The sequence below is a fragment of the Rhopilema esculentum genome, chromosome 16, assembly GCF_057945365.1.
Source record: "Rhopilema esculentum isolate cy_ngs chromosome 16, ASM5794536v1, whole genome shotgun sequence".
Taxonomy (NCBI): Eukaryota; Metazoa; Cnidaria; class Scyphozoa; order Rhizostomeae; family Rhizostomatidae; genus Rhopilema; species Rhopilema esculentum.
In genome coordinates, this window is record NC_142830.1 from 11,618,104 (window position 1) to 11,632,256 (window position 14,153).

Sequence of the window (14,153 nt, forward strand, 5' to 3'; positions counted from 1 at the left end):
TAACAATATTTATTTTTGAGATAATATCTATCATTTGGATGCTTTGGTTTTGATTGCCCATTTTTTGGGCCGGTAAATGTGAATTTTTAATGGGATTCTAGCACCTTGTGCTTTGTGTAACAAATGGGCTTCTGCAAAACTTTGTGAAACGAATACCGGTCTTATACCTGGATGGTGAAACGAATACCGGTCTAATACCTGGAAGTCGCCATACAGTTTGTGATACGTTGTTGACACAAAGAGGGAGCATTTGAAGTTACACATGCTAGTTGAGAGAGTATACCATTTCATCTTACAAAATATCAATTCTCTACAATGCACTTGGCTCAAAGAAATAATAGAGACTTGCAATCATGAAGTTCTTTTGATAGAAAGAAAGAAACACATTCTTTTAGCGTCTTGTTGACAATGCATGACAAATTATAGTGAAAATTGGTTTGATATCCTATCAAAGACTAGCAAAACAAAGCAGTCCTAAGGAAAAATTTTCGGCAACAACATCATCAAGAATAATTTTTGTAGTGTGTGTAAGAAGTCACATTCATATCTATGTAAATTTGTACGATTAGTAAGTAAATCAGGTTTTTTGCAAAGAACGTTATTCTACAAAAATATTTTTACTCTTCATTTTGTAATTGTCCTTTCAGCTTTCAAGGATTAAAGTGGCAGTTGATTTCAACGAGGTCAAATTTTCTTTGCAGTTGAAGAGTGGTAGCTTATGTATCGTGAATATTTTAGTAAAAGTTTTGTTTTACACCCTGAACAATTTCTGCAAACAGTTCTAAAGTTTAACCAATTCAACATGCCGAGAGTCAAATGTCAATAACAAGCTAGTGAAACGTTCTGCACAAATGAAGACACCTGCACTCATCTAAAAGTTTGAGGATTTCTACTTTCTCTCTGCTCAATACATTTTTCTTCTGTACAAGCTGACTATATCAGGTAAACATAATTTGTTTATTCATCACATGGAAACCTGTCAACCTGGTTCTAGCCACCTATCAATTTCGTCTTCTTAACTTGCCCAACATAAGCTGGCCACCAGGTCACCTGTTGAATTGGGCACCAGAAGTAAACAGAAGCATAGATGTTAAGTTCACAAACAGGCAAACCATGATGATTTGACAACTCCTTTCCAGACAGACTCAAGGGCCATGTTTAGCTAAAAAGGGCTATGACTGATTAGCTGCAAACCTGTTAGTCGTTGCAATAACAGAAAACCATTCACAAATTGAGCAAGTTCTTTTCTTCTTCCTTTGTTTAATATACATGCTTGCAGTGGCGGCGCCAGGGGGTGGTATGGGGGGGTAATTACCCCCCCCCCCTCCCGCCACTTTTTTCGAAACATGGTCTACATATTTCTTCTAAAAACGGGTTAGAAAGCACTAGGTAGGGATAGATCATATTTCCTAAGGAAATTTGACCTGGTACAAAGCACTGAAACGAGGCGATTAGGGCGTGGTCTCACTGGCCACGCCCATTACCCTCCCACTCGGCAGTAGTTGGCGCCGCCACTGCATGCTTGTAGTTATCAGGCTTCTGCTACGTTGATAAATCACTGTCTTGTCAATTTTTTGCAAACCTTTCTTATTGCTTGAACCAGTTTACAAAAATAAGAGGGTTTGGTTTCAATGCAGTAAGAAAAACCAAATACACTGCAAACAGTGGCGTAGCGTCTATGTATGCTACGCTTGCGGCGCAAGCGTAAAATTTTATAGACAAATTCTAAAATTCTTGCAACACTTTCAATGCATAACAATTTCCGCAATAAACGGCTTCTCTTTCTTGTCATGAGCAGCATGCAGTGAACTCTAGCGCCAACAGGCCAATTGGCCCCAATTGGCTATTTTTCCAAGTAAACAGATCGCTAAAAATTATGAAATTCGAAAAATCTAAAAAACTGAAGCCCCTCCACATCACTCTTTTTGCCTGTCCAAAATAAGAGAAACATGTGATGCTCCAGTGCAACTTCAGTGCAACTCGAAAGAAGCTTCTGAGAGAAGTGAGAATTTTCCGGACTGGAGCTTGCGGTCGGCCTGAGCGCAAGCCTTCCCAAATATTTGATAATCCACAACATTTTTCTACCTATAAGCTGCTTTTTGCGAATACTCTTTGCGTGATACATAATTTCAAATCCAATTATTTTCCTTTCTTTACTTTGTGACTGTTGAAAAGAGAAAAAGTTTCGTCAAAGTGGGTCAGAGTCTATTTGTCATGATCCGCATTCCGTAATTCAAGTCAAAAGGCTTGCCAGTATAGTCAGAATTTACGGACCAGGGCATGCGGTAGACCTGAGCGCAAGCCTTGCTAAATACATGATGATTTGCCGGGACTAACTTTCTGAAACTTTACACATGGAAGCATCTTCAATTCTAACAACTCTCACAGCTCACTATTTTCATCTTAGTTAACTATGAGAGTAAAAAATGAGCAGAAACTGTTGCTCCTGTTCGCTTAGGTCAGGGACGAAAACAAGTTGCTAATTTTGGGGGGGCGTGGAAGTATGAAAATTCCAACTTCAAGTGATAAATTTTTCATTCGACCAGTAGATCTGTTGTACCTACCAAATTGATATTTGTAAATAGCCCGAGCACCATAGTTCTATTTTCTTTATAATTACCAAATCTTTACTCAATAATTAGCCTAAAGCATAAAAGCCTAAAATCTCTAAATTTTGATTAACATGAAACAAACATTAAACATACTGTAAGAAGTAAAGCAACATTTAAGCAAAACCAGTATTAGATATACTTAATGATTAGTAGTATTCTTTCAGATCAATTGATCAATTTTATCTAAAATACATTTTTTCACGATATAGAAGCACCAAGAATTTGGGCCTTTTATTTTCGTTCTTGATCGAAGAAAACTACCTTTAAACTTTTCAGAGGGCCAAATGCCTTTTCATTCTTTACAATCGAAATGATGATTTGAGAACAAACTTGTGCATATGCCTGATTCGAAAGATGAAATACTCTTCTTTGATCAAATACTTCTACTGCAGTTTTTGCAATGTGTTCTTGCTCCACAGCAGTTTTGTCATAGGAATTTATGATAAGGACTCAAGGACATTAACAAATAACAGGGGGAGTTTAGCATAAACTCGTTTTTTATAAGAAGCGTTGAGAATTTTTAGTACTGAAAGATTCTTAATCTTTTATTGAATTAACTACTCGTAGTTTTTAAAAAAATTCCCACTCTAATATTTTCTGATCAATGCGGGTATTATTATTCCAAACTGTAAGTTTCAAGTTTCTTATCCGTAAGTTCACCTTGCCTGTTCGTAATTTGATTCAACTCCCGTCAGAAAGAAAGAAAAAGAAAACGGGGCAAGTGTGCAATTTGGATCCAGTGGAGACGGGATTCACAATAGAAAACGATTGGATGGGTCAGCTTCAGCCTGTGAATTTTAATGTTTAGAATTTTTATATTTAAAATAAAAAAACTTCTTAAAATATAAAATTCACAAGTTTGGTCTTAAGAAAAAAATTCCAAGTCAACCGTTACGTTTTCCAACTGTAACTGGATTTTCCAAACTTTGGGGGGGGGGCGTTACGCCCCCCACGCCCCCCTATTATTTACGTGCCTGCTTAGGCTCTGCAGTGTGTTAACAATTTCGCAATGTGGAGAGCTCCTTCTTGCGGGAATCCCCAGCTTCATTATAGCATAAAAAATTCTTACATTAGGTGGGCATTAGGTGATGCCTTTTCTTGAGGAATATGAATAAGAATAAAATCTTTTGCGAAGCAGTTTAAGCGCTAGGAGTTATTCTGAAAAGTCTTGCTAAACAATTGAGCTTTTTTCAAAAACTTTCGCATGGGTGATAATTTTTCCCTTCGCCCCCCTTCACTTTCCAACCTCTATCGGAGCCTCTGATGCTAAGAATAGACACCTTGATTGATTAGAATTAGAGTACAAATGATTTGTTACTTTGAAAATCAAAATTTGCTATCACGATTATCATTAATTACCGCTTGTATTTTTTAGAAACTGAAATTACCATTACATTTATTCAACATAGCCGTATATTTTATGTTACCGCATGCCTAAGTTCTGCGCTCACGCTACGCCACTGACTGCAAAGTAAACACAATGCTTTCGAATGCTTTAAAATTGTTTAAGATTCAGGAACAAGGGTTCTTTTGGACACACAGAAGGCTTTGTCATCATATTAAGCTTCAATCAATCAATCAATCAATCAATCAATCAATCAATCAATCAATCAATCAATCAATCAATCAATCAATCAATCAATCAATCAATCAATCAATCAATCAATCAATCAAAAACTTTATTAATGTGCCAAAAAAATATTTAGCTTACAAGCTAATTGGGGACACAACGAAAAAAGTATATTAAGTTACATTAGAGCATAAAATATGTAATTACAGTATAATTATTAAAACCTAAAAATTTCTAAAAACCGTGTGTACGACTAAACTAAAGTCTGCAATCTATAAGAGTTTCTATGTCCATTCTTCTTATACATCTTTTGAATTGGTTTATTGTTGGCACCTCCTTGGTGGCTCTCTTTAATTTGCTCCACAGATATGGGCCAAAGTATCTTACTGAATGTTTTCCTTCTTTTACCGTACGAAATTTCGGAATTACAAAGTTGCTGTTTCTTAATTCATAAGGAGTTTCTTTAATTGCAAACATGTCCTTTATAAAATGTGGGGCTATGCCGTTTTTAACTTTATACATAAGTATGGCAATGTCCTGAAGTCGTCTATTCTGGAGAGATGGCAGGTTTGCTTTCATAAGGAATAAGGTTATTTCATAAGGAATTTCATAGGGTTAGCTTGTTTATAAAGCTTTATATAGCCTATCAGGTGTGTTTTTAGCTGGTGTTTTGTCGAAATGTTTCAACGACTTTATTGAGATTGCAGTTGTAGTTAAAAACCGAAAACTAAGTTTTAACCGTCTATCCAAGTGCCTTTAAAATGGACTTTTTTCCACTTTGTAGACAAACGTACTACGCGGTAAACTACATGAATTTCGTTTTGTTTGATAATGGGATTAATACTCCGAATTGCAATATATATGAATTGCTAATGCAATATCAACATTTTATTTTCGGCTAGAATAATTTTCCTTGAAATGCTTGGCTACACCTATTCTTATTGCCAAAATCTCATTTACATTTGACAAGGATTAATATTTTCCATGTATGTGATATCGGAATTTTGTTTTTTTTTCTGAAGCAACCCAAATTGATCCCATAACATACTTGATTAAACGTCAGTTTGCTAATTTATCATGACAGGAGATCGCATTTAGAAAGTATACACGCTGCCAGCTACATGTGATTCAAATTCAACATAATCATAGGTTAAGAAGCTTTAATCTATGGAATATCAATTGAAGATTGAAGTGTATCCTAACGTCGCTTCATATATCAGTCTTAAGCTGACAGCCAGACAATACCGTTTTTTCCTCGTAAACGTTAACTGAAGAAATACAGAGAATTGATTATAGTTAAACCAAGACTTATTTCTTCCAAAAAGACGCTGTTGTTGCATTATTGAAAGACTAATACAATATGAACCATATTGTTCGAAAAGCTGCTGGTAATAATGTGAACCACAAAGTTTATTTGCTGGCTAAGTGAATAAATGACCTCAATCTTGAGATGGTCTTACCAAAAGTCTTGGTGCAATGCAATAATGTTTTTTTCTGTGTCAATAGCATTCACTCGTTTATTCATTCATTTCAAATAATTTAGGAAGGTAGATTCCCAGCAGTGCTGATTTCCATGGGCCCCCTTAAAAGACAAATACAAAAGTGATAAGAAGTGAATTTCCCAAATTAATGTTCATAATTAAAGACTTGATGCTCAACAGCATCCTATAATACAGTGAATATCTAAGAAAAATGTTAAAATATCCTTACCGAACGCTTTTGTTTAAGGTTCCAGAGTTGACCAACTCTAGCTAGATACAACATTATTTTTGCCATCCTTTCACTGGGAGAGAAGGTACATTGTCAGTATTTCTGCCTGGATTAGGGGTGCAACGTCGGTCTTTCCTGCAGCAAACTGCTTCAAAAAGCTAGTTAGTGAAAGGGACTCTAATGACTCTTTGGTGCAATTTTGTCCGATGAATTTTCGTTGTTACAGAAATCCCCAGTAGTTTCATTACATGACTGTGAATGTTTCATTTCATGACTGTGACTGTTTCATTACATGAAGCTTGATGACTATGAATCATTTCATTAATTCTAAACAATTTGCCAATTTTAACAAGCTACAGAGTCTGCTTACGTGAATCGATAATCTCTAATCGACAGAGCATAGATATAAAAAATTAACTAGTAGGGAGCATGCCCCTTGAGAGGGGAAAGGGGGCAATTGTTCCTAGGCCTGTAGGCAGCAGGGACCCACTGGTAAAATTATGACTCTTTATGATATGGTAATTACACATGATAGTTAGACTGGGAACATTGATCAATTCTTTACGAAAATGAATTAAAAGTTAATAAAATAAAATTTCACGCGTTTTAAATTCACCTTAAACGCGTTTTAGGTTCATTGTTTTGTATATGGCCCAAGAATATGGTTTGCACCTGGGTCCGGCGTTGCTACAAGTACGATTTTGTTGCCTGCGCTGTTGATTTGCACATTCATGACTGTCGAGATTGCCCATTGGTAACATTCTTAAACTGGCAAGAAGCACTTATTGGGCAACCTCAAACTTATGTGCTCGCGTTTCTGATTGGCATGTTTCATTTTACATCTGGTTATATATATTTTCTAGCGTAGAGTTTTCGGTAAACTCCTCTCACATTCTATACTCTTGTTAAGTTATGCATTGGCCTTCCTAAAAACTCTTGCATCGTTACCTTTTCCAGCTCACTGCTGTGAAACTGTGATGTATTCTTGACTCTGTTTTACACGCCAAAGCAATAGTCATCTATATTTCTATAGTTAATGCAAATTTCTATTGGCTGAGGCTCTCCTGACCTGAGGAAAAATGATTCATTCAAAAATGAAATAATTAAATGTTATCCACCCATTTTACAATAACACAGCAAATTGGTACATCTAATGAAGTCCTCTTTCTTGTGGAAGCTTTTTTCTTAATTGTGGTATAGGGGATAACAGCCCTCAATCACAAAGGCTTCGCTAGCAAAGTCTATGGCACTAATATGAACTTTTTGATTTTATGCATTAAATTTTTGTAATTTGATGGGCAGTGATCGAATGCGGGATAATGTGCAAAACTAAACTCAGGACCAGCAGTCAGGTTATCTTTCAGATTAATTGACTTTTCTACCGTAAGGTTTCTGAAGAGAGAAAAAACACAAAAATGAACCATTTACAGCTAAATCCCGTTAATACATTTCCCGTCCTCATCAAAGGTACCAACTCCCCTATTTCTAAATTACGAGAGCGTTTTTAAACTCTATCCACAATGTTAATGTTTTAAAATTTTGCCACCTCTAGCAAATCAGTTTACATAATTATCTATAGATTAGACTCTAGTAATTGTCAATAGATTCTAATTAATGTTGGTATACACAAATTAAAGACAAGTATACGAAGATAACATAAAGTTTTAATCAAGTGTAACGGATTTTTCTATAGAGCATTCGCGAGGTTTAACTTTCACTGTGGATGTAAATACACAATCATCCACCGAGTAGTACAATTCGGTTCAGCTTCCAAGCAACTTTTGCTAATTGGCCGATTAGTTCAATGGCCGACTCGTTAAATGGCCGATTCGTTAATTGGCCGATTCGTTAAATGGCCGATTCGTTAATTGCCGATTCGTAGATTGGCCGATTCTGTAATTGGCCAATTCGTTAATTGGCCATTTTGTTAATTGGCCGACTCGTTAATTGGCCGATTCGTTAATTGACCGATTCGTAGATTGGTCGATTCGTTAATTGGCCGATTCTTTAATTGGCCGATTCGTTAATTGGCCATTTCGTTAATTAGCCGACTTGTTAATTGGCCGATTCGTAGATTGGCCGATTCGTTATTTCGCCAAATATCTTCAGTTGGAATCGTGCAAGCAGGGCAGCCTGAGTGGAAACCGGCCTGCGATGATTTGGCAGTATACAGCTCATACTCAGCATTTAAATATCTAATTCACTTTAAAATTCTATTATGGCAAAAAGTTATGGCAAATAACGTTCTAAAGTCAGAACACTGTCACTCAAATGAGCAGATATTCGTCTAAATAACGTTAAAACAAACTTAATGTCTGCAGCATATACAACCAATTATCATATCGAAAACAATGAACAGATATAAACAAATGGTCCCATCCATAAAAAGGTTCCCTTGACTTTTTCTCACTTACTGTTGTCGAAACAGTGCGTCACACCTGCCCAATGTTAGATATTCTTAAATAAAGTCAAAATATCTACGCAATAAGACTTGCATGCCCTCCATAAAAAGAAAGAACGCAGCATCCATTCTGCAATACCTAGGTAACATGAACACAAACCCTTCTGAAACAGTAATTACCGTAAATCCTCGAATTAGCCCCCCCCTCGAAAAAGCCCTTCCCTCGAATGAGCCCACACTCTAAAACTACAAACTGTCAAAAAGCCCTCTTCCTCGAATAAGCCCCCACTGCTACCGTATATTCTCGAATTGACCCCTCAATTTGACGGTTTTTGCTATCTGAGGTTGCCTATGGCGTTTTATTGAATTACCACGACAAATTCGTCTTCTTATTGTCTACAATAATTTTATAAGCCCCCCCTCGTATAAGCCCCCCTCTCGAATAAGCCCCCGTCCAAAAATTCGAAGCTAAAATTCGGGCTAATTCGAAGATTTACGGTATTGTGTGCATTGAGTTCCATGAAACAATTCATTGTAACTCGCAATCATTTAGACTGCGCAATAATCTTCTTGACATCAAATTAAAGGTAATGTGTCCAGCTATAGCAAGCGACTCTGCAGGGGTTTTTAGAAACATGTGATTTTTCATGTCATCGCCCCAGTCATTACGGTCGTTCTGTTTATTTATCCTGCTGCGAGGCCAGCTTTTCATGTGAACATTTTTGCATTGCAAGAACACTAACCAATCACAAATTGTTATTTTGATGGGTGGCTTGACAAGTTGGGTATACGCAGTTCTTTTATATGGACACATTACCTTTAATTCTAACAGTAATTTGGCTAATCTAACTTTAGCGGTCATCATACAAAGAAGGAGCAGCTATCGCACTCAACGTTCTCAATCAGCATTTTTTGTGACCATTAGGATGCGCTCGCTAATGTCCAACTTTGTTCGCATTGTTGTGACTTTCTGTATTGCCTTGATTTTGAAGACACTCTGTCTGAAATCCTGCTTGCACCATACGTAGATAAGCGGATTGGTAAAAGATGGTAGTCCCCTTAAGCAAAGAAAAAGCTCTAGATGCCACCTCTGCCATACGAACAGATTCAGGTGAAAATCAAGTGAAATACGCACCAGGATCATAGGGGTCCAGCAGATGATGAGACAAGCATACATGGCCAAGAAAACAAGCACAACTCTTCTCTCTCTTTTTCTTCTCAGTTTCGCATTAACCATCGGGTCATTCTTTGTCAGCCTGCGAACAACACAAAACATTGCAATCAAGGCGTACAGGGAAACTGTTGTTGGAATAACGAAGAAAATCACCAGCACCACCAATGAGTGTGCTTGGTATGCTTGCTTGAAGCTCTTTGCCTCTTTCCCAGGTGCTTTGTTCAAAGTGTTATGGGACCATACAATAGGGACTAGGGACATGAGAGCAGCAATGGTCCATATGACTCCAACCAGAATACGAACTCGACACTTATTGACAATAATTGGATATTGGTATGGGTGGCAAAGATTCAGGTAACGTTCATATGTTACTGACGTGAGGCACAAAACAATTCCGATTACGGTGAGGTCAGCAAAAACATTGGTTGCAAACTGGAGGCTTCTGTTGACCACCATCGAGGTTGAGATCATCAGTGGAAGAAAAATACACCCTGTCATCAGATCGCAGCATGCCAGGTTACTGAGAATAAAGTTAGTTGGTGTATGCAAGCTTCGGTTCTTTTTGTAGACAACCAGTACTAGCAGGTTATGTGCTGTGGTGAGTACACTAAGAATGATAAGACTTGTATGGAATGCTGGCTGATAAGGCAGCATTGATGGCATCATAGGAGTAGTCGTGTTGTTCAGTCCTCGTTGCATCTTTCACTCTTTCCGGTCTGTCACTGGACAACTGAAATCTAAGAATGCAAAAGATAAATTTCGTAAAACTTGACAACTCCGGCAAAACAATCTAATCTATGATACCACGAGGGCATCCCGATTGTTGAATATCTTCTGAAGATTATAATAAACACGTGAAGATTTAATCTGTAAAAGAGAGTTGTCTTAATAATTAGTGATGCATCAAACTTTGCACGAACTGCAAAAGATGTTAAGCTTACCCGTGGGCTCACTTTTAATTCCAACCTAATTTCAACGGCAACCTAACTGACAATTCGTAATCCATTGTAAATTGAATTAGGTAAATTTGTGAAAGCAGATAGAATGCTGCTTTCGAACACCCTTGAAGATTTCACGACAATGCAAAAAACTTTAGTTACTATGCCTCTTCATACATTTCTTATAAATCTTTAACGTAATCGATTTATGCCGCTGATTTCCAACATTGGTCAAAATGAATGCAAAAAGTAAAAACATTCAAACAAAAACCTCAAAATCGGTATTACTATAAGACAACCGTAAAGTTCTGATTCAAAGACGTTGTAGATCAGTAAAAGTAAGATTATCGTCCATGTAGATCCCAATGTCACACCATCTGCACATCTGCAAAATCTGCACAAATGCCGAATAGCTTGAGCAGCGGTACTTACTCTCCTTGAAATCACCTGTCACTAATTCGTTTGTCAACAAAGCAACTTTACAATCAAACTGGTTAAACTTGGCATTCATCTAAATTCCATATTTATTGTTCATAGCTGTATACACCTGACGTTTGTGTTCAGGAAAAGGTAATAAACATTGTTAGATATGGCTTTCTACAATTTAATTCACATAGCTTTGTTTTATTCCAATTCCCTTTAATGATAGGAATTCCAGGGCAAGATGTCTGAAAGGTTTCGATTCTTTTGGGTAAGATAAGTTCATGATTCACGTGTTTCAATAGGCGAAAACAAAAAATTCTGCGGAATCTAGCGATGAGCAAGTCTAACATCCGTAAAAGATAATTTTTGCATAGAGAAAAAAGATACAATGAAATTACTGAAGATAGCAGGGTTTCAGACAGCTTTATTGAAGATCTAATTGCAATCAGTAATCGTAGAGAGACGTTTGGTGCCAAGACTTACCTCTTTTTTTTGCAAGACAACCGTAATCTTTATATCTATGCTCTGCTTTTCGGATCTGGAAAAAAAATCGCTGATGATTCTTTTCTTAAAGAAATGCTATTTTCATATCATGTACTTTAAACGCCATGTTGATTTTATCTAATGACAATGTTTTCTAACATATAATGATTGAGAAGATAACAAGCAACCTCTGCAATCGCAAGGAAAATATATCAATTACAATTCACAACCAAGTCTAACAGATGACATAGCAGACTATGGTTATTCAGATTTATATATAATGCATTGTATTCATGTTTTCAAAGTTTCAATATTTTTTTACCCTGAAAATGTTTTGGAAACGCATTTGTGAAAGAAGCGTCGTATTTTAGACGACCTGTATGTATTGGCGTACCAACAGGCCATTCATTGATTCCCCCAATCCCTTTAAAATCCGACAATCCACATAAAGAAGGAAAAAATGCATGGGGGCAAAGCATTCTTTGATAGATAAGTTCAGTTATTGGTTGCTAAATTAATAAAGATCTTTGAAACCGATTGAGTTAAAGTTGAAGGCAGATGATGCACAGCTCGTGCAGTAAACATAACTTTTTTATTTAATTAAAAGGCATACAACTTGCATGCTTTCTGAATACAAACACCGACGCATATCGGTACTTTCTAACAGCTGATAGTTCGAATTGTATTGATTAGAAAAGCGGTTGCAAAATCTTTAATCTAACATTTGAATAGCAAAGAACAACAGAAAAATATTACATTTCCCATGAAAAGGCATTGCTGCCAAAACAAATATGAGTACTAATCCTTTTGACAACAGTTTTGTGATTTATAAATTTAATTTTTGCGCATTTCTATTTGAACAGATTGCAATAATCTGTGTCCGATTCTAGAATTCATTAACAATATCGTTTGCACTATTTGACTTTCTGTAAAGAAATCTAAAAAGCAATACGAGCTTAAGCTGCATTCTTGTGAAGAAGCTAGGTGCAAAACTTTTGTTCATGCAAACAACCGCATCGTAATGTGGCACTTCAAATATTATACACATGTTGATAAAAACAGGGCATAAAGAAGTCTTTGCAAGCACACTAAATGTCTCACCAGCATCTTCCAAAACAAGAACACTACACGACGGGAAAAATTGTATTATTGCATGAAGGGTGGAAGATTATTGAATAAAGTATGAAGGGTGGAAGATTAGGAGCGTAATTTTGAGGCTGTTTTCTTTTGATTTAAATCTTAATCTAAACCTTCTGAGAGGAAGAAGGACACTAACACAAATCTCGGATTGCCTCGGCTTTCTCAGTCATGAAACTTTCGACAGCTGATTTCTTGAAACTTACTCTTGTCAATTGATAAGAAAGCGTGAGATAGGCAAGGTATTTATAGATTTAGTTTAAAATGTTTCATTAGTTTAAGAAAGAGAACAATAGGAGATGTTCTTACTTTGTCAGATTCGAGCGCTTGAAAGTTGGTGAGCAAGGAGAGTATACATTCAAAAGATTTGGCAACAAATGGATGGATACATGATCTTAGAGATATCATGGTGAATGGTCAGGAAAGAAGATTAAGCATCATGAAGATTTCAAGTCCACACCAGCAATCCCACTAAGTGCCAAAAAATTCCAAAGGAAAGAAAGAGTAGAAAAAAAGAAGACGTTTTATTTATAAAAAAGGATGTATAGGTTTTTTTAATATTTTTGGCAACTTCTCTCATCAATTCTCTCAAGAACAAAAAACAAAAAGAACAAGGAATTTCTATGATTGTTATTTGAAGAACTTCTTTTTAAAGAACAAAGAAATCAAAATTTGCATTTAGCAGTCGAAATTTTCAACTTTGTTTATACAATTACTTGTCGATTCTTGTATTAAAATTAATCGTTATAACTTTTCAAGCAATTCGAAACTCATTTTGAAATATTATTTTTATTCTTGAGAGAAAGTCTTGAGAGAACATCTGGAAATGGTTGATCTTGCGTCTTTTTGTAATATCGATGACCGGTTAACTTATTCAAACTCTTTGCCATTCTGTAGTAATTCCAATGAAATCAATAACATTAGCATCTCATGTAAATTTGGCCTATCTATCTAGCTATCTATTATTATTATTATTATTATTATTATTATTATTATCATTATTGTGGCTTCGAATCCAATCTTGAGACAAATGCTACAAGAAAACACAGCAAGTATGCTCCTCTCTTATCTGGTTTACAGCGGCAGTTCAAATGTTTCTCCTTTGTTAATCTTTCTATGAGCTCTCTTGGCATCTTCGGCAATTCCTGCAATTCATTCTTCAAAATGTGTGACTCTCTCTTCATCGATCAGCAACAAAAACAGTATCTCATTTCTAAACTTTCCAACATTGCCATCCGTACTACGTACTACATATTTTGTTGCAAAAATAAGCCATGGACAAATCCGGAATTACATCCTTTTCAACTTTAGTTGTTTTATTTTATTTTTCTCAGTTTTTCCTTTTACCTTACGGTTGTTATAGTTTTTTCTTGTAAAACCAGGCTAGCCAATTGCAAATTACCTTGTAATAGTGAGATTTGTAGTTGTAGTTTAAGTTGAATTGAAAATGAAATCTTTCCATTTTTATTATTACGAATGTTTTTACAGGATAACCAATTCAAAATTTACATAAATAAATAAAATTCTGTTCTACCATTGGATCCTGCAAAAAGATCTTGGAACTATCAATGTCAAAAAAGACCTTCAAACGAAGAAAACAATATTCTATAAATGCCACGAATGACAGCTGGTGGTTGATTTTCTCTGTCAAAATTTATTGTAAACGAGAAAAATGAATTACAACTTGAAGGCGAAACGTCTGAAT

At 36.0% G+C, this 14,153-nt stretch overlaps 1 protein-coding gene across 14 annotated transcripts in view; it reads right to left on the reverse strand.

Moving 5' to 3' along the window:
• Positions 1-7,308: 7,308 nt before the first annotated feature.
• The window catches only part of LOC135682699 (adenosine receptor A2b), a 53,908-nt gene continuing 47,063 nt past the window's right edge, over positions 7,309-14,153 (reverse strand). For 7 of the 14 annotated variants that reach the window (XM_065197692.2, XM_065197691.2, XM_065197697.2 and 4 more), the window contains 2 exons: positions 11,312-11,366; positions 7,309-10,204 (listed from right to left, as the gene is read on the reverse strand). In XM_065197692.2, coding sequence (XP_065053764.2) covers positions 9,192-10,166 — 975 coding nt within the window. In that variant the 5' untranslated portion in view covers positions 10,167-10,204; positions 11,312-11,366 and the 3' untranslated portion in view covers positions 7,309-9,191. The other 7 variants (XM_089113047.1, XM_089113046.1, XM_089113049.1 and 4 more) reach the window with 3 other exon arrangements.